The sequence below is a fragment of the Hemitrygon akajei genome, chromosome 12 (genome assembly GCF_048418815.1).
Source record: "Hemitrygon akajei chromosome 12, sHemAka1.3, whole genome shotgun sequence".
NCBI classification, from domain to species: Eukaryota; Metazoa; Chordata; class Chondrichthyes; order Myliobatiformes; family Dasyatidae; genus Hemitrygon; species Hemitrygon akajei.
Genome location: NC_133135.1, coordinates 44,057,538 through 44,081,415, shown reverse-complemented (window position 1 = coordinate 44,081,415; position 23,878 = coordinate 44,057,538). Strand labels below are relative to the sequence as shown.

The following is a 23,878-nucleotide window of genomic DNA, read 5'->3' as shown; positions in this document are numbered from 1 at the left end:
CCTGTATTCCCCACTCTGGCCCCTTACCTCTTCTCGCCTGCCTAACACCTCCCCTTGGGTCCCCTCCTCCTTCCATTTCTCCTATGGTCCACTCTCCTCTCCTATCAGGTTCCTTCCTCTCCTCCACCTTTTCATTCTGTCATCTTCCACCTTCCTGTCCTGTCCCAATGAAGTGTCCTGGCCCGAAACATCAACTGTTTGTTCATTGCCATAGATGCTGCCTGATCTGCTGCGTTCCTCCAGCGTTTTGTGAGGGTTCCTACAGCATGATGCTACCTCCACTATATGAACATAAGAAATGGAGTAGGCCATCCAGCCCATCGAGCCTGCTCCACCATTCAATAAGATTTTGGCTGATCTGTCCATGGATTCATCTTCACCTACCTGCTTTTTCCTCATAAGCATTAATTCCCCTACTATGAAAAATCTATCCAACCATGTCTTAAATATATTTACTGAGGTAGCCTCCACTGCTTCATTGGGCAGAGAATTCTCGAGGCTATGTCCCTTAGTTCTAGTCTCACCTAACAGTGGAAACAACTTTCCTGCCTCTATCTTATCTATCCCTTTCATAATTTTATATGTTTCTATAAGATCTTCTCTCATTCTTCTGAATTCCAGCGAGTACGGTCCCAGGCGACTCAATCTCTCCTCTGGACTCAACCTGTTGAACCTCCTCTGCACTGCCTCCAAAGCCAGTATGTCCTTCCTCAAGTATGGAGACCAGAAGTGCATGCAGTACTCCAGGTGCAGCCTCACCAGTATCCTGTACAGTTGCAGCATAACCTCCCTGCTCTTAAATTCAATCCCTCGAGCAATGAAAGCCAACCTTCCATTTGCCTACTTGATAGCCTGCTGCACCTGCAAACCAACCTTTTGCGATTCACACACAAGCACTCCTAAGTCCTTCTGCACAACAACACGCTGCAGTCTTTTACCGTTTAACTAATAATCTGATCTTCCATTTTTCCTTCCAAAGTGGATGACCTCACATTTACCAACATTGTACTCCATCTGCCAGACCCTTGCCCATTCACTTAACCTAACTATAACTCTCTGCAGAAACTCCACATCCTCCACACAATTTGCTTTTCCACTCAATTTCGTGTCATCAGCAAACTTAGATACATACACTCGGTCCCTTCTTCCAGATTGTTAATGTATATCGTGAACAATTGTGGGCCCAGCAACGACCCCTGCTGCACACCACTCACCACTGATTGCCAACCAGAGTAACACCCATCTACCAGAACTCTCTACTTTCTATTGGTAAACCAATCCTCTATCCATGCTAATGTATCACCCCAACTCTATGCATCCTTATCTTATGGATAAGTCTTTTATGTGGCACCCTATTGAATGTCTTCTGGAAATCCAAGTAAATAACATTCATCTGTTCCCCTCTATCGACTGTGCTCGTTATATCCTCAAAGAACTCCAGTACATTTGTCAAACAGGACCTGTCTTTGCTGAATCCATTCTGCATCTGCACGATGGATCCATTTCTTTCCAGATGCCTTGCTATTTCTTGATAGCTTCAAGCATTTTCCCAACTACAGATGTTAAACTAATTAGTGGGGTGGTGTTACCGGACTGATGCACAATATTGGACTTATGCCACACGTACTGTTTAGTGTTGAAGCCAATAAGTTCCACTTCAGTTTTCTCAGTGGAGGATATGTTTTTATTTAATTAAGAGATCTTTTTCTTTGCCATACTTCCGTAAATATCCTTTATGTGCAAGGCCTTAAGAGATTGCGGAGCCATGAACCTCATCTCCAGCTCACTCATAGTGACAGTTGGCATGACAGCAGCCACTCCTTTAAGTGCCATTCTTCTCCAGCGACTGAGTTTTGGGGGGGGGGGGGCATTCTGACCTAGGCAGTGTGACTGTAGTTTCATATTTTTCCACTTTTTCTTGATGGACTGCACTGAGTTCTGAGATATTTTCAGTGCCTTCCCCAATGTGTGCTTCTCTATACCATTTACCTGACTTGCCATGAATGCTCTTTTGTTCTCATTTTAGTTTGGTCTATTGAAAATCTACCACACTGTTGGATCTTTATTCAGATAATCCTCCAGTTGTCTGCATCAACAAATTGGGTGAGTTGGTAAGGTACTATATTGCACCTAAGGGAAGTTAGCATAATTACAAAGGGGATGAATACTTTTTCAGACTCGCAATTTTGGTTTTCTAATTTTTAGTAAATTGTTGACAGGTTTTGGAACCTTTGCACATGATTCACAATGCTTTGTAGATTAACTCAAAACTTCCTACTTCAATATATTTTAAATTTAGAAAATGAGACAGTAAAATGTGAAAGTAGTTGTGGGGGCTGAATACTTTTCCAAGGCACTGTAAATACCTTATTGATGCTGCTTTCAAACTAAGTTCACTGGGACATGAACTGTCAACATAATCCAATCCCCTTAGTGAAATGAGTTTGAGTAGAATCAGTATGGTTCCAAACAATCACAATCATGCTGAGAATATATAAATAGAGAATAAAAATATTGTTGTGGAAAATGGTCCTGGTGTAAAAAATATGAACTTCTAGGGCTGTGTTTGAGAAAGAATATCAAGACAGCTGCAGTCTGAATCTATATGTATTATTAGTGATCTGGGATCACTGATACTGGAGAACATGGGTATATCTTAGCACCACCTTCCATCGACTTGTTGAGTACATTCATCCTGCTGATAGAGAATTCCAGAATGCTGAGGCTGACAAACACAGAGTCTATCAGGCACTAGTGAGCAGTACTATCACACCAAGAACAATCTTTCTCTCAGGTAATCGATGACAGGAAATTAAATGGAGCCCTGCCAAACACACATATTACTAGATTAAAATATAGTGTATTCATGGATGGATTTGCTAATGCCTGCATTTTTTTCCTAGCTGGGTTAATAACATTCCAACCATAAAAGCATCAAATTTATCTTCTTACAGTAGGGTTAATCTGCAAGATCTTTTTGTGCTTCATTAGATCTGGAGTAACAATTATATTGTTCTCTCCTTCGCTCTTGTGTACAAGAAATGACATAAAACTATAAGACCAGAAGACACAGGAGCAGAATTAGGTCATCTGCCCATCGAGTCTGCTCCAACATTCAATCATGGCTGATCCTTTTTTTTTCTCCTCCTCAAACCCAGTTCCCAACCTTCTCCCCATAACCATTGATGCCACGTCCAATGCAGAACCTATCAATCTCTGCCTTAAATACAACCAATGACCTGGCCTCCACAGCTGCATGTGGCAACAAATTCCACAAATTCACCACCCTCTGGCTAAAGGAATTTCTCTGCATCTCTGTTTTGAAAGGGTGCCCCTCTATCCTGAGGCTGTGCCCTCTTGTCCTAGACTCTCCCACCATGGGAAACATCTTTTCCACATCTACTGTGTCTACACCTTTCAAAATTTGAAAGGTTTCAATGAGATCCCCCCCCCCCCCCCGATCCTTCTGAATTCCAGCGAGTACAGACCCAGAGAGCCATTAAATATTCTTTGTATGTTAACCCTTTCATTCCTTGTAAACCTCCTCTGGACCCTCTCCAATACCAGCACATCTTTTCTAAGATGAGGGGCCCAAAACTGTTCACGATACTCAAGGTGAGGCCTCACCAGTGCTTTATAAAGTCTCAGCATCACATCCTTGCTCTTGTATTTTAGGCCTCTTAAAATGAATGCTAACATGGCATTTGCCTTCCTCACCACCAACTCAACCTACAAGTTAACCTTCAGGGTATTCTGCACAAGGACTCCCAAGTCCCTCTGCATCTCAGATTCCTGGATTTTCTCCCCATTTAGAAAATAGTCAGCACATTTATTTCTACTACCAAAGTGAATGACCATGCATTTTCCAACATTGTATTTCATTTGCCACTTTCTTGCCCATTCTCCTAATCTGACTATGTTGTTCTGTATCCTACCTATTTCTTCAACACTACCTGCCCCTCTACCAATCTTCATATCATCTGCAAACTTAGCAACAAACTCATCTATTCCATCATCTAAATCATTTATATACAGCATAAAAAGAAGTGATCCCAACACCAACCCCTGCAGAACACCACTAGTCACTGGCAGCCAACCAGAAAAGGATCCTTTTATTCCCACTCACTTCATCCTACCAATCTGTCAATGCTCTAACCATGTTCGTAACTTTCCTGTAATACCATGCGCTCTTAACTTGGTAAGCAGCCTCATGTGTGGCACCTTGTCAAAGGCCTTCTGAAAGCCCAAATATACAACATCCACTACATCTCCTTTATCTATCCTACTTGTAATTTCCTCAAAGAATTCCAACAGGTTCATCAGGCAGGATTTTCCCTGAAAAAACCATGCTGACTTTGTACTGTCTTGTCCTGTGTCACCAAGTTCTCCATCACCTCATCTTTAACATTTGACTCTAACATTTTCCCAACCACTGATATCAGGCTAACTGGTCTATAATTTCCTTTCTGCTGCCTTCCTCCTTTCTTAAAGATTGGAGTAACATTTGCAATTTTCCAGTCCTCTGGCACCATGCCAGAGTCCAATGATTTTTGAAAGGTCATTTATAATGTCACCACAATCTCTAATGCTATCTCTTTCAGAACCCTAGGGTGCAGTTCATCTGGTCTGGGTGACATGTACCTTTAAGTCTTTCAGCTTTTTGAGCAGCTTCTCTCTTGTAACAGTAACTGCATCCACTTCTCTTCCTTCACACACTACAACATCAGGCATACTGCTCGTGTCTTCCACAGTGAAGACTGATGCAAAATACTCATTTAGTTCATCAGCCATCTCCTTGTCCCACATTATTATTTCTCCTGCCTCATTTTCTAGCGGTCCTATGTCCACTCTCATTCCTCTTCTATTTTTAACATAATTGAAAAAAGTTTTACTATCCACTTTGATATTATTTGCTAGCTTGCTTTCATATCTCATCTTTTCCCTAATGTCTTTTTTTGTTGCTCTCTGTAGGTTTTCAAAAATTTCCCCAACCTCTATCTTCCCACTAGTTTGTACTTTGTTGTGTGCCTTTTTTTTTGCTTTTACAATAGCTTTGACTTCCCTTGTCAGCCATGGTTATATTTTAACATTTGAGTATTTCTTCATTATTGGATTACATATGTCCTGTATCCTCCTCATTTTTCCCTGAAACGCACGTCATTGATGCTCTGGTGATATCCCTGACAGAAGCTCCTTCCAGTTTACTTTGACCACCAACTCCTCTCTCATACCACTGTAATTTCCCTTACTCCACTGAAATACTGCCACATCAGACTTGACTTTCTCCCCATCAAATTTCAAGTTGAACTCAATCATATTGTGATCACTGGCTCCTAAGGGCTCTTTTACCCTAAGCTCCCTAATCACCTTTATTACATAACACCCAATCCAGTGTAGCTGATTCCCTAGTTGGCTCAATGTCCAACTGCTCTAAAAAGCCATCTTGTAGGCATTCAACAAACTCACTCTCTTGAGATCTGTTTCCAACCTGATTTTCCCAATTGAGCTGCATGTTGAAGTCTTCCAGGACTTACATAACATTACCCTTTTTACATGCCTTTTCTGTTTCCTGTGGTAATCTGTGGTCCACCTCCCAGCCACTGTTGGGAGGCCTGTATATAACTGGCATTAGCATCCCTTTACCCTTGCAGTTTCTTAACTCAATCCACAAGGATTCAACATCTTCGGATCCTATGTCACATTCTTCTACTAATTTGATACCATTCTTTACCAGTAGAGCCACACCACCCCCGCTGCCTCCTACCTTCCTATCCCTCCAATATAACGTGTAACTTTGGACATTCAGCTCCCAACTACAACCAATCTACAGCCACGATTCAGTGATGGCCACAACATCATACCTGGCAAATCTGTAATAGTGCAACAAGATCATCCACCTTATTCCTTATATTACGCACATTTAGAGACAACACCTTGAGTACAGCATTTGCTATCGTTTCTGATTCTGCATTCTTAACATTTTGATACTCAGCACGTTGCCTGCAAGTCCCAGCACCTGCCTGCGCTTCCTGGCAGTCTGTCGGCACATAATCTTTACTTTTCTACCATCTTTCCTATCCTGAGTCCCTTCACTCCGGTTCTCACCCCTCTGCGAAATTAGTTTAAACCCTCCCCAACGCACATAATCTTTACTTTTCTACCATCCTTCCTATCCTGAGTCCCTTCACTCCGGTTCTCACCCCTCTGCGAAATTAGTTTAAACCCTCCCCAACACTTCTAACAAAGCTGCCCGCAAGAATATTGGGCATGAGCCAATGTCGAGTCTCACAACGTTACTTATTTGTGACATCATAAATATCTACTGCAAAGAGCTTAAAAGTTAGTTGGAAAATTAGTAGAACTTGTCCGAGGTTGTTGCAAAACGTCACGAGTTTCTAACATCACGTGCTTCACAAACAAACTGCAGTAAACCCACCCATTTAAGAGTGGGAGTCTGTGGTAGACATGTCACCATGAGTTACCCCTCCCGGTCTCGGGACACGGTTTGAAACACAGAGTCATCGGTCTCCATGTACTTACCTGTTTAGCTGCCGCTGCGCCCTGGCCTTTGGTTGCGTGTTTCTTTTGAGGTTTTGCTGTAAACATGGTCTATCCGACAGGCGGCCTACGCAGCCGTCAAGATACGACTTTCAGGTACAAGTTAATTCACTTCCTCAACCGAACAGTGCAGGGGTGTCAGTCGGGAGCCAGCGGCAGCCGGGGCGCCACCGTCACCGTCACCCGACAGACAGACAGCCCGAGCTCCGAGTTGACGCAGACTCACAGCGGCCGCGGCTGCCCCTTTCCGGTCCGCCCGCCCGCCCGGCGCGGCCCCGACACATCCATCTCATTCACTCCCACCGAGAGGAGACTGTGACTCGCACCTATAATAATTCTCCCATTATTTAAACCACCCTCCGCCGCCGCAAAGCGTCTCAGAACCAGAGTTTGTGAATACAGACGTTTGTTTTGGAAGCAAGTGCACTTGTCGATTTCTCACGGTAATTTCGGAAGCAGCAATGAACGTTGCAATACAGCTAGGAAAACAGTTCCCTGTTTGAGATAAACTTCCGTTCTTTTTGGGGAAAGTGCGTCTGTTTAGTATCCCAGAAAACTGAGGCCAACAGAGAGGCTAATAGCAGCAGCAAAGTTAGGTCCAAAGTGAAGAATTGTGTAAGTCACATTTTGCCAATTTAACATCTTTTTCTTTGCTGTTATTTCTCCCTCTAAACACCAGAGGAAAAGAAAAAGGCGTAAAAAATAATGCAGTTGTAGCTATGCTGAAAAGAAAACGGAATTCGACCTCCAGAATAAAATCTCGAAGAACCGCGGTTTAAAGGAACAGGTGACGTCCATTGGACATTAGCCCTGGCTTTGCAGAAAGCATCATTCGTACGTTACCAAGGACATCAAAGTTGTTGGTGAGGTGGATAGCGAGGAAGATTGTCAGAGGTTGCATTATTGTATAGATTAGATGGGAAATTTAGCGGATGGAATTTAATCCCCATAAACACCGGGTATTGCATTCTGGGAACTCTAATGGTGGTGCGAAGACTTCTCCAGTGAATAGCAGGTGCTGACAAATGTTGGTAAACAGAAGAAACTTGTAGTGCAAGTTCACAGGGAAGTAAAGAAGACACAGGCATGTTTTCCTTTAAACCCCTGGGCATTGATCATTAAAGTTACTGTTGTGTTGCAACTTCCCAAAACATTAGTTTAATACGTATGTACGGTACAATTACTGCATTATAGGAAAGATGTAGTTGTGCTGGATAGAATAGCGCATATTCACCAGGATGTTACCTGAATTGGAGCCCTAATGAGATCATTGTCCTGGCTACATTTGTTTACCTTGGAGTAAAGGAGGCTAAGGGAAATCTAACAGAGGTACAGTGGCATGCAAAAGTTTGGGCACCCCGGTCAAAATTTCTGTTACTGTGAATAGTTAAGTGAGCAGAAGATGAACTGATCTCCAAAAGTCATAAAGTTAAAGATGAAACATTCTTTTCAACATTTTAAGCAAGATTAGTGTATTATTTTTGTTTTGTACAATTTGAGTGAAAAAAAAAGGAAAGGAGCACCATGTAAAAGTTTGAGCACCCCGAGAGATTTGAGCTTTCAGATAACTTTTACCAAGGTCTCAGACCTTAATTAGCTTGTTAGGGCTATGGGTTGTTCACAGTCATTGTTAGGAAAGGCCAGGTGATAGAAATTTCAAAGCTTTATAAATACCCTGACTCCTCAAACCTTGTCCCAACAATCAGCAGCCATGGGCTCCTCTAAGCAGCTGCCTATAGCGCTCTGAAAATTAAAATAAATGATGCCCACAAAGCAGGAGAAGGCTATAAGAAGATAGCAAAGCATTTTCAGGTATCCGTTTCCTCAGTTTGTAATGTAATTAAGAAATAGCAGTTAACAGGAACGGTGGAGGTCAAGTTGAGGTCTGGAAGACCAAGAAAACTTTCCAAGAGAACTGGTCGTAGGATTGCTAGAAAGGCAAATCAAAACTCCTGTTTGACTGCCAAAGACCTTCAGGAACATTTAGCAGACTCTGGAGTGGTGGTGCACTGTTCTACTGTGCAGTGACACCTGCACAAATATGACCTTCATGGAAGAGTCATCAGAAGAAAACCTTTTCTGCATCCTCACCACAAAATTCAGCATCAGAAGTTTGCAAAGGAACATCTAAGCAAGTCTGATGCATTTTGGAAACATGTTCCATGGACTGATGAAGTTAAAATAGAACTTCTTGGCCTCAATAAGCAAAGGTATGTTTGGAGGAAAAAAGGTGCAGAATTTCATGAAAAGAACACCTCTCCAACTGTTAAGCACGGGGGTGGATCGATCGTGCTTTCGGCTTATGTTGCAGCCAGTGGCATGGGGAACATTTCACTGGTAGGGGGAAGAATGAATTCAATTAAATACCAGCAAATTCTGGAAGCAAACATCACACTGTCTGTAAAAAAGCTGAAGATGTAAAGAAGATGGCTTCTACAACAGAATAATGATCCTACACACCTCAAAATCCACAATGGGCTACCTCAAGAGGTGCAAGCTGAAGGTTTTGCCATGGCCCTCACAGTTCCCTGACCTAAACATCATCGAAAATCTGTGGATAGACCTCAAAAGAGCAGTGCATGCAAGACAGCCCAAGAATCTCACAGAACTAGAAGCCTTTTGCTAGGAAGAATGGGCAAAAATCCCCCAAACAAGAATTGAAAGTCTCTCAGCTGGCTACAGAAAGTGTTTACAAGCTGTGATACTTGCCAAAGAGGGTGTTACTAAGTACTGACCATGCAGGGTGCCCAAACTCTTGCTTTGGGCCCTTTTCCTTTTTTGTTATTTTGAAACTGTAAAAGATGGAAATAAAAAAGTAATCTTGCTTAAAATATTAAAGAAATGTGTCATTTTAACTTTATGCCTTTTGGAAATCAGGTCATCTTTTACTCGCTTAGCTATTCACAGTAACAGAAATTTTGACCGGGGTGCCCAAACTTTTGCATGCCACTGTATATAAAGTGACATGCATTTAAGATTTGTTCTGGATCTAGTTGTAGTACTAATTGTAGTGTGATGTCTACCCATCCCTTTCTATTTTAAGTTAAATGTTAAGTCTCAACATTTCATCGCACATAGAAACACAGAAAACCTGCAGCACAATACAGGCCCTTCGGCCCACAAAGCTGTGCTGAACAGTTCCTTACCTGGGAAATTACCTAGGGTTACCCAGAGCCCTCTATTTTTCTGAGCTCCATGAACCTGTCCAGGAGTCTTTTAAAAGACCCTATCGTATCCTCCTCCACCATTGTTGCCAAAAGCCCATTCCAAGCACCCACCACTTACTCTCTGCACAAAAAGCTTACCCGACACCTCCTCTGTACCTACTTCCAAACACCTTAAAACTGCCCTCTCATTCTAGCCATTGCAGCCCTAGGAAAAAACCTCTGACTATCCACACGATCAATGCCTCTTATCATCTTGTACACCTTTATCAGGTCACCTCTCAACCTCCGTCGCTCAAAGGAGAAAAGGCCAAGTTCACTCAATCTATTCTCATAAGGCATGCTCCCCAATCCAGGCAACATCCTTGTAAATCTCCTCTGCACCCTTTCTATGGTTTTCACATCCTTCCTATAGTGAGGCGATCTGAACTGAGCACAGTACTCCAAGTGGGGTCCTATATAGCTGCAACATTACCTCTGGGCTCTTAAACTCAATCCCACGATTGACGAAGCCCAATTCACCATATGGACTCGGACCCCAAGATCCCTCTGATCCTCCACACTGCCAAGAGTCTTACCATTAATATTATCTTCTGCCATCATATTTGACCTACCAAAATGAACCATGTCACACTTATCTGGGTTGAACTCCATCTGCCACTTCTCAGCCCAGTTTTGCATCCTATTGATGTCCTGCTGTAACTTCTGACAGCCCTCCACTCTATCCACAACACCCCCCAACCTTTGTGTCAACAGCAAATTTACTAAACCATCCCTCCACTTCCTCATCCAGGTCATTTATAAAAATCATGAAGAGTAGGAGTCCCAGAACAGATCCCTGAGGCACACCACTGATGACCAACCTCCATGCAGAATATGACCCATCTACAACCACTCTTTGCCTTCTGTGGGCAAGCCAGTTCTGGATCCACAAAGCAATGTCCCCTTGGATCCCATGCCTCCTTACTTTCTCAATAAGCCTTGCATGGGGTACCTTGTCAAATGCCTTGCTGAAATCCATATACACTACACCTACTGCTCTATCAAATCCTCAAAAAATTCAACCAAGCTCGTAAGGCACGACCTGCTTTTGACAAAGCCATGCTGACTATTCCTAATCAAATTATACCTCTCTAAATGTTCATAAATCTTTCCTCTCAGGATTACCAATCACTGAAGGAAGACTCATTGGTCTATAATTTCCTGGGCTATCTCTGCTCCCCTTTCTTGAATAAGGGAACAACATCCGCAACCCTCCAATCCTCCGGAACCTCTCCTGTCCCCATTGATGAGGCAAAGATCATAACCAGAGGCTCAGCAGTAGCCTGGGGTATATCTCATCCGGTCCCAGTGACTTATCCGACTTGATGCTTTCCAAAAGCTCCAGCACATCCTCTTCCTTAATATCTACATACTCAAGCTTTTCAGTCCACTGTAAGTCATCGCTACAATTGCCAAGATCCTTTTCCGTAGTGAATACTGAAGTGAAGTTTTATGGTGAGTAGAGAGTAGAGAGGATCTTCTTCCCCATGGTAGTACATTGATGATACACCTTGGCTTTTGCAGCTTTCAAATAGTTTCATGGTCACAGTTGCTGATCATTTATTCCAGATCATCTCATTAACAAAATTTATATTTTCCATTTTCGGTGGTTGCATTTGAACTTGTGTCTCGGCATCTTGATTCCTACAATAATTTATCCAATGTGCACTAACACCCATGATGCACTGTACTGGTTATAACATGATCTAAGGAACATGAAGGTAAAAATCTGCAATCAACATCCAGCCCAGATTAGTCCTGGGGCCATGAGCAGACACCCTGAGCCAGGATGACCCCCTCCAAAGCTTTTTTAAAAATACTATAATTTCAAATTTCTTTATTTTTTTCTTTATTTTTTTAATTTGCAAAAACAAAAGCCTTCAAAACCTCAGTGATCGCATGTGTGCAAAAATATTTCTAAGAAGTATTCTTCAAAGGCCAGCTCTGATATCAACTTTACAAATTCCAAAGAAATCAATACAGCGATCATTCCTCCTGATTTAACACTTCAGAATTTGCAGTACCAAGTGAAGAATTCCTTCTGTGTTCTTGTTCTGTAATCCACTTCTCACTTTTTTTCATTTGCTTCAAAGTTATCTTTTATTTACATCAATGGAAAACTTAGTTGTGTGGACAGCTTATAATGATGTTGGGTGAAAGGAAATGTGGGATTGAGGTGGGGATGATGTAAATACTAGAACCTATTCATTTACAGCTTACACCACCCTGTCTATTTGCACTATTCAGTGGCATTCCCTTACGAGACTGGCGATTTTCCATTTGTTTTGTCTGCAACTTGTGAATCAGTTACACTAGTATACTTGCCATCAACTGAGATTTCATGGCAACATAAGACAGAGGCTTAGGAGCCCTTTTCTGGCTGAAAAGTAGGTTGGGTGAACATCTTGGAATTTTTCTTCTAGGCACCTTTAACTTTAAAAGTTTCATTTGGATTGTGTAGTTGATAAAACCCTCACTGCTTCCAGAGCCACTTGCTACAGTTTGAAAAACTGACAATACAGCCTCTGTATGGATAAGATTCCGTCCTCCCAGTAATATATCATGTGAGATTAACCTTCTAAATCTTTCAGTCAACAAATGACTCCAAAAACCAATAATGTGGTAGCAGAACAGCTGAAAGAAAGCTTTCATTTTTGATTACTCAGTTTTGGCATAGCCAAGGGAAAAATTAAATAACCAACTAGACTATACTGTTTTCATGCAGTGTTAGCTCAGGAACAAGACACAATTGCTTGGTTAAAGAATAATGCGCATTATAAGTAAAAATGATGAACCGAGTTACATTTTTGTCTGAAAGCTTTAATATTTGCCGCCTTATTTATTGAATAATCAAAGCAAAGTTGATATTTATTTATTATAACTGCTCAAAATAAATTAGTAAAAACTTTGAAAACCTAAATTTGTTAAAAAAATTAATATTGGTTAAGAGTTAAAATAGCAACATACGCTTCAGCATACTGAACATTCCATATTGCATAATATTTACAAATCAGTTTTCTTTTAAAGCATACATTACATCATCATGGCTAACATTCAATCGAACTCGCAGGTGAAGATCATTTTTACTGGATTCAACAAGAAGCAGCCGACAAGCTCCAAGTCTTGTACAAACCAGCATAGTCTCAGAAATTGTTGGCGGCTGCAGACCTTCTATTCTACATAGTCCAATATGCTGCTGGTAAATCTGCAAAAAAAAAAAATGGTAAAGGGAACAGTTTATAAAATGTTTTGCAAGTTCACTGTTGGCAATTTGTACAAACAGGATGTTTTATTAGGAGATGTTAGAAGAGCGAAACAGTTAAATGAGGAATTAATTAGTCTCTAAAGTTCTACCTGAGACCACCAAAGTTCTTGATATGACTTCTACACAAAATATGAAAGGCAGTTTGTAATTTCTGATAAATATATTAGAAACTTGAGTTCCTAACACTGCTGCACTCATTTTTAGCTTGGTTATACTTTCCCTTGCTACCAATTCCCCCTTTTGTCAGACGAACCAGCAACCTCCAAGCATTAATTTAGAAACTAAAAGTCAATGGATTTTTTTTTATTCTCACAATCTCTACGGAAGCCTTTGACAAAGGCAAAGTTCCATCTCAAGCTTGAAAGCATCAAGACAGAAATATTTTAACAATTCCAACTAACCACCTCCCCTTTTTAGCCTATTGTACTACAATCTCCATTTAAATGAATAGGCTTGAGAATCCATTGCCAGGTTTAACTTGGCACAACATCAGAGAACAGATGCCTTCGTACAAATTCTGGGAAATCTTAGGAAGCTCTCTCTGCCATTGAACCATTTGGAAGCAGAGTGGAGAAACTGCTGCCAAAGCTTGTAGGCAAAAACAGGACTTCTTTGTTCACAAAGGAATCTGAAAGCCTAATGGTACATTTTTTTGAGAATGCCAACAGACAGTGGGAAATTCCTGAGATTTATTATCAAAATCCAGGGCAATTAATTACTAATTTTGCTCATGATCTGATAACTAGTTTCTTACATAAAATAGTATACAGATTGCCAAATGTTGCTGGGTTCACTCACTCAAATCAAAATGTAAATGAGTTTCCAAAAATTTCCAAGTAATTCTATAGATTGCCAAGAATTAACATGGTCTACACAGTGTTTAAAGATTATGATATCTTTGTGCATGCGCTCAATTACTTATACTCCTTTCTGTTCATGCATTTTAAAATTAAACTTAAATATTTCTCAGCAAATATTGTATGAGCATTTTAAGCAAAGTGTTGTATACAACCTGCTGAAATGTTGCTTCTTCCAGACCGAGCCTTTGGAATTCAGCAAGCACTGCCTTCATAAAAATTTGTTCCTGAACAGATGCATTCCTGCAATGCAAACACAACATATTGAATAAAAGAAAATGTTTTTCTTTGAATCTAAGCCTCAAATTAATATCTAATCCCTTAACTAAATAAGGTTAGGAAATAAATCACTATTTGTTTTTTTAACTTGAAGCAGATTTGTAAATAATTATCTTGATTGCTTAAGTACAGAGTTAACATAACAATTCACTATGTGTTCATATTTTTAAATGAAGTCATCATGTTTGAAATATCAATATTTTTTCATATGGGGTTGAAAGGTTATTGAATACTATTTATTTATAATTCCTTTATATTTTCAGGCTGAATTGTACTAAGGACTTGCATCTATATTGTCCTTTTATCATCTAAAAATGCTTCACAAGTACCTTAGAAAAACACTGCTACAACTCAGATATAGAAATCTTTGATTAAGAGACTAAAGGTTTGTTAAATTTTGGAGATAGTGTGAGAAAAAAAGTTTTATTAAGATAGCTCCTTTTGCATCCAGGTCAGAAACTGCAAAAACAGCAAATATTTTTTGAAATGTAATCAACTTCATATTGTAGAGACAGAAAGAGGGGTGAGGTTCTCCCCACAGTCCTTCCCTACAAAAAGCATGAATAATACAATCTGATAGCTGAAACGGACTTAAAGCATTAGGATACGGGCCACCTTATAACGTCACTATTTAAAAAAAAACACAAGATTTCATCTCACTTACAATAAACGAAGATAGAGACAAAGAATTTAGTTTCTGACCTTATAGCAGTTATATATGGAGAGGAAAACATTTCATCAAGAGCTTGTAATACATGAGGCATTCCTACAAGGCTAGATGCAGCTTTCTGGCTCAGTGAGTTTTCACATATTTCAGCAGCTCTTCTGCAAATGTCCAGAGCACGTCTTGCATCACCAGACAGAGCTGCTACCTGTAAGACAAAAAAAACTCTACCATTCAAATGCTGAAAAATAAACCACCAACTCCTCTCATTACTGGTCATGCTTACTGTTTCACCATCATCTCCAGCAAAGACTAAAAAAAAATACTTTGCGTTTGATTTCACTCATAATTTCCAGTTTTATTTAACCAGATGCCACTCACCTTTCTGGCTACCAGCTGAATTGCATCATTCTCGAAAGCCTTCAATCGGTTGAGTCTGGAAGAAATGATTTGCTGCAACTGTTTATAGGTGTACGGTTGGAAGGACATTCTGGTCAGGCCCTACATTTTTAAAAAAAACTTCATTATCTCACTAAATCTACATATATTATGCAGTGCAACAGTTAATTAAATTTCATGTCACTGAAAAGAATGCAAACCATGGAAGAGGCTATTATTGTATGTTGATTAAGACTGAATTCAGAATGACTAATAACATTACACTGAATACCAAGAAAACATTTAATAGTTTGTTGTAAATAATGGACTCACCAGTCTGCTTGCCACCCGGTTCATCATGATCCTCTCTGGAAGATCCATCGTATTAGCTACTGCCAGAACAACTAATTTTGCCTGTTTCCGTGTGGGCCAGTCAAAGAGATTGTACATAACATTTTGCTTCCGGGTCCATAAAAGATCAAGCTAAAAGAAACACAAAGCTTGGGTGTTGGTTACAGAGCAAGGGCAAAAAGCAAGCGGGCTATCTTTGATTTTCTTACTTGACATTTATCAGCAACATTGTTATTGAAAGTATTCCAAAATTGGATACTTTCTTTTATACATATCCAAAAACACAATGTATGGGTCCTTCCCAGATTGCCTGGAGACAGTGTGAATCTGGAGTATGTCAAGAACAGCATTTATGTAGTGTACTTAACATCTCATGGTACTTCAGAGAAATGCCATAGGCAAGTTACAGGTGCATCTTTTTCTTAACTGTGGTTAAATCATTCCTCAAATGTGTGAAAGCAGAGAGTCTAAGATAATTGATTGAGCAACAAATCAACAGTAATATATAGCTTGGAAATTACGTTTTCCTGAATATTGCTGCGCTTTTTTTGGCCGACGGGGACAGCAGTGTTGTGGTTATGTCACTGGCCACCATGTATCAGGAAACTGGAATGCAAGTCCCACCATAGCAAGTGAGATATGTAGATTTAGTTAAGTAAATAATTTGAATAAAAAGCTAACACAGTAAAATCTACAAGAATGTCATTAAAACTCATTTGATTCACCAGGCTCCTGTGAGGATATGAGGACATCACCTTCACTCAAGCACTCAGTTGTACTAGTATCAGAGCATGATATGGAAGGAGAAAGGCCAGACAGCTGGCATTGACTTGGGCAATGGACTAAGTTCACAAAAGGTCCACTGCCATAAAATCCGCACCACAAACATTTCAGGACATGTCTACACTGGGACACTTGTCCTATACATTAGTTAATTCTACTCTGAAGGCCATACATTATAGCAAATCTCTACCACAATTACTGGCTACCCTGTCCCACCAGAGGTGACAGCATAGTGATATACAGTCAGGAGCAGGAATTGCAGCAAGTCCCCACATTGACATCAGTAGACCCTCGATACAAGCCCAAGTAAAGAACCTTCTTGCTGATTACTTCCCATCTCACATGATGAATCAGACCTCCTTAACATCGAAAAGGACTTGCAAGAACATGGAGAATAACAAGGGCTGCTACTCTGATTAGGGGGCTTCATCACAAACACAACAGCACCATCAGTGTTCAAGCCAGCTTCATTCTAAGGGATGTAGCAACATCCAGATTATCTACATGAAGGTCATCTATATTTAACCACATCCTCAGAAAAGACATCTATTTTTCTTAATATTGATTAAGAGTCCTCACAATAATGAAACCATCTTCCTAATGAGGATACTCTCTACAGTGTATGAAAATATGTCAAATTGGAAATATTCGGAATAGGTCTAAGAGGCTTAAAACTAGAGATCCACAAAAGAGTGGATTCTCAGCACTAACCTCAAGTGTTGAACCCTGCGATAACGGTTATCGCAGAAGCGCATTCTGGAAGCAACACCAAGTCTACCAAAAAAAAAAAAACGAGATGCCAAGCTGATGAAGATGCAAAACGAGGCCTTTAGGCTAAACACTGGAGGTGACATCATTAGACGGAGCTAAGCAATCCAGTGACCAACAAATCTGATCACAGCTTTGCAACCCTGCCACATCCAGCTGCAGTGGACAGCTAGTTACCCTGTGGGAAGGTACAGCTCCAGCGACGTCCACAGCAAGAACGCCAGCGCTTCAAACGGAAAGGGTGCCAGCCATGTCATCATCCTCAGCTCCACGTTACGTCCCCCACCAAGCCTGCCACATGACCTTGGGAAATGGCTGCATATTGCAAAGGTGACAGGACAGGACAATACTGTGGCTGTACACAAATATACATGTCCCAGAGCCAGGTGCACCTTTAGCCACACTACTGTAATAAAGCTAACTAGCACTGATGTGACAATGTGCACCAATATATCCTGTCCTCAAAGACCTTTTGTGAACTTAGTCCAGATAGATAGCCTATCTGGCTAATCAGTCAACAAAATGATGGAAGATACAGTCAGCAGTGCTTGGAGTGCCACTTACCAATAATTTACTCAATGATACGCAAGGTTATAGTTGTTCAGAACAAATAACTCCAGATCTCTTTAGAGGCTTATTACCTTCTCAGATGGAGAAAAGGCAAAAAGATAAATTTAACATCAAGGGAGCAGTTAGCATAATGTGAAAGTAAAATTGAAATTATGAGAATGAAGCCTGAAAATCTCCACTGAATATAGATGTGGCTTGTTAAGAGTTGAATCATTTCACCCCCAGGGTAGGCCGAGGCCTGAGTCACAAGCCCAATTAGTGACTTTCTGTTCTTCAAGACCCCAAATAGGGATGTCCACTGAAGATCTGGAACTCCTCAGAAAATGAAGCAGAATGTGTTTACATGCAACAAGAGCTGAACAGCACAAAAGTGAACTTTAAACAGTAATAGTTGTGTCAACAATCCAGCTACCTACCATTGACATTTGACTAATAACCTAATTTGGGTTCTGCCAAGGAAAATCACGGGCTCCATGGTTGTCTGAAGGGGCACATAGTATTGTTTAAGCCCGTTAGTGGCAGCACCTTATCAAATGACCATTACTACACCTAATCATTTTACTGAGGATTTTTCTTCTTGTTTTTAACCATGCCTTTGTGTTGCTCTGTTGTTTTGGCCTCTTAGGTTAAACCAGAAACCGTACTTGAGCACACCAGTTCTTACAGTGGTCTTCCTTTTGCCATAACCATGGTTGCTGCTCCGTCAGTTGACAGGGCTCCGTCTCATATGTTCCAATTCCAGCATTTCCACACTCACACTCTCTCCTCTCACCTTTGGCAACAAATGTTTCCCTTCATCGATACCTTGAGTCCAACAGATCATCCTCCATAATTCCTTCTACCTTCAATAAAACACCACCACCTCGACCAAAGACTTAAGAGCAGAATTAGACTATTCATTATACCCTTAATAATTAAGAACCTATCACACACACAAGGAATTCTGCAGATGCTGGAAATCCAGTGCAACACACACAAACCGCTGGAGGAACACAGCAGGTCAGGCTGTATCTACGGAAATGAATAAATAATCGGCATTTCAGGCCAAGACCCCGCTTCAGGTCTGGGAAGAAAGGCAGAAGACGCCAGAATAAAAAGATTGGGGGGGGGGGGAGAGAAGGAGGATTAGCTAGAAAGTGATAGGTAAGGTAAAGGGCTGGAGAAGGAGGAATCTGATAGGAGTGGAGAGGGCACCATGGGAGAAAGGGAAGGACAGGAACTGGGGGAAGGTGATAGGTAGGTGAGGAGAAGAGGTAAGAGGCCAGAGTGGGAAATAAAAACCTATCTACCTTTGCCATAAATATACCCAATGACTTAGCCTCCACAGCCATCTGTGTAAATTCCAGAATCACCACCCCCTGCTAAAAAAGTTTCTCCTCATCTCTGTTCTAAAGAGATTCCCTACTATCCTAAGGCTGTACTCTCTGGTCCTAGACATCCCCACTATAGGAAACGTTCTCTCCATGTCCACTCCATCAAGGCCTTTCAATATTTGATAGGTTTTAATGGGATAGCTGCTCATCCTCCTAAACTCCAGTGAGTACAGGCCCAGAGCTATCAAATGCTTCTCTTATGTTAATCGTGTCATTCCTGGAATCATTCTTGTGAACCTCCTCTGGACCCTCTCCAATGTCAACATATCTTTTCTTTGATAAGGAGCCCAAAACTGCTCACAATACTCCAAGTGCTGTCTGACCAATAAAGCCTCAGTATCACATCCTAGCCCTCTCAAAATCAGTGCTAACGTTGCATTTGCCTTCCTTACTACCAACTCAGTCTACAAGTTAATCTTTAGGGATCCTGCACAAGGATTCCCAAGTCCCAATGTACCTCTGATTTTTGAATTTTCTCTCCATTAAGAAAATAGTCTATGTTTCTGTTCTTTCTACCAAGTGCATGGTCATACACTTCCCTACACTATATTCCATCTACCACTTCTTTGCCCATTCTCCTAAACTGTTTAGGTTTTTTCTACAGACACCATGCTTACTCAACATTACCTGCCCCTCGACCTATCTTTATATTGTCTGCAAACTTGGCCTCAAAGCCATCAATTCCATCATCCAATTCAATGACATATAATGTAAAAGGAAGCAATCCCAACATCCTTTAATCCCACTCTTCACCTCCTGCTAGGCAGCCAATCTTCTCTCCATGCTAGTAGATTTTCTGTAATACCATGGGCAATAGTTTTGTTTGGCAGCCTGAGTGGCCCTTTTTCAAAGGTCTTCTGAAAATCCAAATAAACAACATCCACAAACTCGCCTTTGTCCACCCTGCCTGTTATTTCCTCAAAGAATTCCATCAGATTTATCAGACAAGATTTCCCCCGAGGAAACCATGCTGACTTTGGCTTATTCTATTGTGTGCCTCCAAGTAACCCGAAACCTCATCCTTATAAATGATCTCTAACAACTTCCCAACTACTGAAGTCAGGCTAACTAGCCTATAATTTTCCTGGGGTTTTTTGCCACTCTTTCTTCTGAAAGAGTGGAGTGATATTTGCAATTTTCCAGTTCCCCAGGACCATTCTTGAAAGATCATTACTAATGCCTCCACAATCTCTTCAGCCACCTCTTTCAGAACCCTGGGGTGTAGTCACCTTCAATAAGACATCACCACCTGACACATCATCCATTCTTTTCCCTCTTCAGCAAACAGAAGGGACCATTCTTGCTAGGATTCCTGTTCACTCTTCCAACTTGTGACATCTTTGAACGTAACTGCAGAAGATCCTCACCTCATCAACCAGTAATACTGTGGACTCCCTCTTCGGAGCTGGCGTACCAAATCGCTTCTCCAGTAACGTAGCAGCATGGTCGGCAGTGGCCTTCTGCCCCGTCAATAGCTAGCAAGCAAGAGGGATTAAAAAAAAACAACTTTGCTGATACAAAGGTATAATAAATTACATTTACAAATGCTTAAATTGCTGATAAGTATAGACATTCTATCACTGGCAATTTTCACAGCAAAATTGTTCTGATGGTCTTGGTTGAAGGAAAACGCTGTCTTGGACAGCAAAAGAGCTTTCTTAATTGTAATACTGAATCCTTTACAAGCACATGATTTTGGATTGATATTTCAACAGCACCACCTCAGTAATGCTTCCCAGTTTTTTTTTCCAATAGGGCATCTAACTGAACCAAATTGGCAACACATTTTCATAATCTATTTTATATAGAATACTGGTAATTGGGCCATTGGTTAATTGGGACAGCCATTTATTTAGGAAATTCTTAAAGAACAAAAACTAATCAAGGAAATAACCGAGATACCCTTCATTATTTGTACAATATGCTGCTTAATTGGGTCAGGAGACTGTTGCTCAACAGCTTCTATCTCGTGTCACTCATGTGTACTTATGTTGCTGTTAGTCACTGCACTGTGCATAGGGCAAATAGCCTTCAAATAGTGTCAGCTGTGAGTAATTGCATTCAAAAAGCAGTGATTTTTGTCACTGGTAGTTGGTGAGAAATAACCAGGAGTGAAAATGAAATGATTTAACTGCTTCAGCAAGTTAGAAACCATGAAAAATTTTAAAGGTATCGAAAATCATCTTGAACATCACAATGAAAACGAGGATTTGGAGGATGCAATTGTCGAAAGCATTGTGTGAAGGCAGTCCGTTATCTGTACTGGGTCCCTGTGCTGATTTTACAGTTAATCAGAACCACACAGCAGCATATACTGGACGAGTTCCTCCATCGATAACTATTACACAGTTCTATAGTACTGTAGTGGTGTTCTAATTTGTTCTGTATTTGATTTAAATACACAATGTGTTACTCAGTTAAAGAGTAGTTTGTCTTTTTTCGCCCTTTTCAACTATTTCCATGAAACCTGCTAATTGGAGCAGCAGCTTAAATGGGCAAAAATATATGGTCCCAGTAAACTAGAATCCACTGTGTAGAAATAAAAGACATAATACTTTTAAGAGTCATACATGAAGGAGCATTTAGAATGACTAATGTACACCCTGAATTCTGTATGTTCCGCGTGCCATAGTAAACTGAAACACCTGGTTAGTGTGGTCAAATCAGGACTAGTTTTCATCTCTGCTGCAGATTTTCTGTAATCTCAACTAATACTTTCATATAGTAGTGAGATGTTTACTGTAAAAGTGCCACCTATCAGATGGAACACAGGAATGGGCCCTTGCTGACCTTGCTAAACTAAACCCACCTCCACTCCCTGCACGTTCACGTGCCTGTCTATACGCCTCTTAAACACCACTATCGCATCTGTCTCCACCCGGCAATGCATCCAGGCACTAGACAGACAGACAGACATACTTTATTGATCCCAAGGGAAATTGTGTTTCGTTACAACCGCGCCAACCAAGAATAGTGTAGAAATATAGCAATATAAAAACATAAATAATTAAATAATAATAAATTAATCATGCCAAGTGGAAATAAGTCCAGGACCAGCCTATTGGCTCAGGGTGTCTGACACTCCGAGGGAGGAGTTGTAAAGTTTGATGGCCACAGGTAGGAATGACTTCCTATGACGCTCAGTGTTGCATCTCGGTGGAATGAGTCTCTGGGTACTCCTGTGCCTAACCAGTACATTATGGAGTGGATGGGAGTCATTGTCCAAGATGGCATGCAACTTGGACAGCCTCCTCTTTTCAGACACCACCGTCAGAGTCCAGTTCCACCCCCACAACATCACTGGCCTTACGAATGAGTTTGTTGATTCTGTTGGTGTCTGCTACCCTCAGCCTGCTGCCCCAGCACACAACAGCAAACATGATAGCACTGGCCACCACAGCCTCATAGACCATCCTCAGCATTTTCCGGCAGATGTTAAAGGACCTCAGTCTCCTCAGGAAATAGAGACAGCTCTGACCCTTCTTGTAGACAGCCTCAGTGTTCTTTGACCAGTCCAGTTTATTGTCCATTTGTATCCCCAGGTATCTGTAATCCTCCACTATGTCCACACTGACCCCTTGGATGGAAACAGGGGTCACCGGTGCCTTAGCCCTCCTCAGGTTCCACCACCAGCTCCTTAGTCTTTTTCACATTAAGCTGTAGCTGATTCTGCTCACACCATGTGACAAAGTTTCCCACCGTCACCCTGTACTCAGCCTCATCTCCCTTGCTGATCCGAGGTGTAGATGGTGAAGAGAAAGGGAGACAGGACAGTCCCCTGCGGAGCCCCAGTGCTGCTAACCATTCTGTCTGACACACAGTGTTGCAAGCCCACGTACTGTGGTCTGCCAGTCAGGTAATCAATAATCCATGACACCAGGGAAGCATCCACCTGCATCACTGTCAGCTTCTCACCCAGCGGAGCAGGGCAGATGGTGTTGAATGCACTGGAGAAGTCAAAAAACATGACCCTCACAGCTCATGACCCTACTGCTCTCTATGTAAAAAAACTTGCACTGTTAATCCCCTCTCTCACCTTAAAGCTATGTCCCCTAGTATTTGACATTTCTAGCATATCTAGACTTATCGTAAGTTTAAATACTAATGCAGAAGATTTTTGAAAATTCATGAAGGAGGGGGGAAGTGGGATGTAGGGATCACAAAGTACACTGCAGATGCTGTGGTCAAATCAAGACGTACAAACAAGCTGGATGAACACAGCAGGTTGGGCAGCATCGGTTGAAAGGAGCAGTCAACGTTTAGGGCCGAGACCAGTTTCGGTCTCGAAACTTTTTGGTAGGTTATTTTTTTGGGTCTGGGAACGCTCAAAAATTTTTCCCATATAAATTAACGGTAATTGCTTCTTCGCTTTACGCCGTTTCGGCTTACAAACGGTTTCATAGGAACGCTCTACCTTCGGATTGCGGGGGAAACCTGTAATCTAGAGAATTTGAACACAAACTCAAGGCATCTCAGTCTAATTTGTGTAGAACTCTGGTGAAACTAAATCTGGAACATTGTGTATGGCTCTGGGCTCCACATATGTATTTGAAAGATTTATTATTTTATGGAAGAAATGCAGCAAAAAGTTTCCCCAGATTGTACCCAGTGGGGCTTGAGATTAAACAGACTAAGGTGTACTACAGAGTTTAGAAGTATGAGAGGAGATTTCTTTGAAATGTACCACATTCTTAAAAGGAATGAAGAGCAGGAGCTGGCAACTTGGCCCTTCAGACCTGCTCCGATATTGAATGATGGGTCCCTCAAGAATGATGGGCCTAAAGACTGACCTTCAGAGAAAACAGAATTCAAATAATCTGTTTTAG

General features: G+C 41.2%; 2 protein-coding genes across 3 annotated transcripts in view; both read right to left on the bottom strand.

The window, feature by feature from the left end:
- The window catches only part of cc2d1b (coiled-coil and C2 domain containing 1B), a 103,257-nt gene extending 96,110 nt beyond the window's left edge, over nucleotides 1–7,147 (bottom strand). For both annotated transcript variants that reach the window (XM_073063005.1, XM_073063006.1), the window contains exon 1: nucleotides 6,541–7,147. In XM_073063005.1, the coding sequence (XP_072919106.1) occupies nucleotides 6,541–6,606 (66 nt within the window). In that variant the 5' untranslated portion in view covers nucleotides 6,607–7,147. The remainder of the gene's footprint in view (nucleotides 1–6,540) is intronic.
- A 5,421-nt stretch (nucleotides 7,148–12,568) lies between these two features.
- The window catches only part of orc1 (origin recognition complex, subunit 1), a 41,710-nt gene continuing 30,400 nt past the window's right edge, over nucleotides 12,569–23,878 (bottom strand). Inside the window, exons 11-16 of the mRNA XM_073063002.1 lie at nucleotides 20,420–20,527; nucleotides 15,541–15,690; nucleotides 15,211–15,330; nucleotides 14,868–15,037; nucleotides 14,042–14,129; nucleotides 12,569–12,969 (exon numbers count right to left, since the gene is read on the bottom strand). Of these exons, the coding sequence (XP_072919103.1) occupies nucleotides 12,775–12,969; nucleotides 14,042–14,129; nucleotides 14,868–15,037; nucleotides 15,211–15,330; nucleotides 15,541–15,690; nucleotides 20,420–20,527 (831 nt within the window). The 3' untranslated portion in view covers nucleotides 12,569–12,774. The remainder of the gene's footprint in view (nucleotides 12,970–14,041; nucleotides 14,130–14,867; nucleotides 15,038–15,210; nucleotides 15,331–15,540; nucleotides 15,691–20,419; nucleotides 20,528–23,878) is intronic.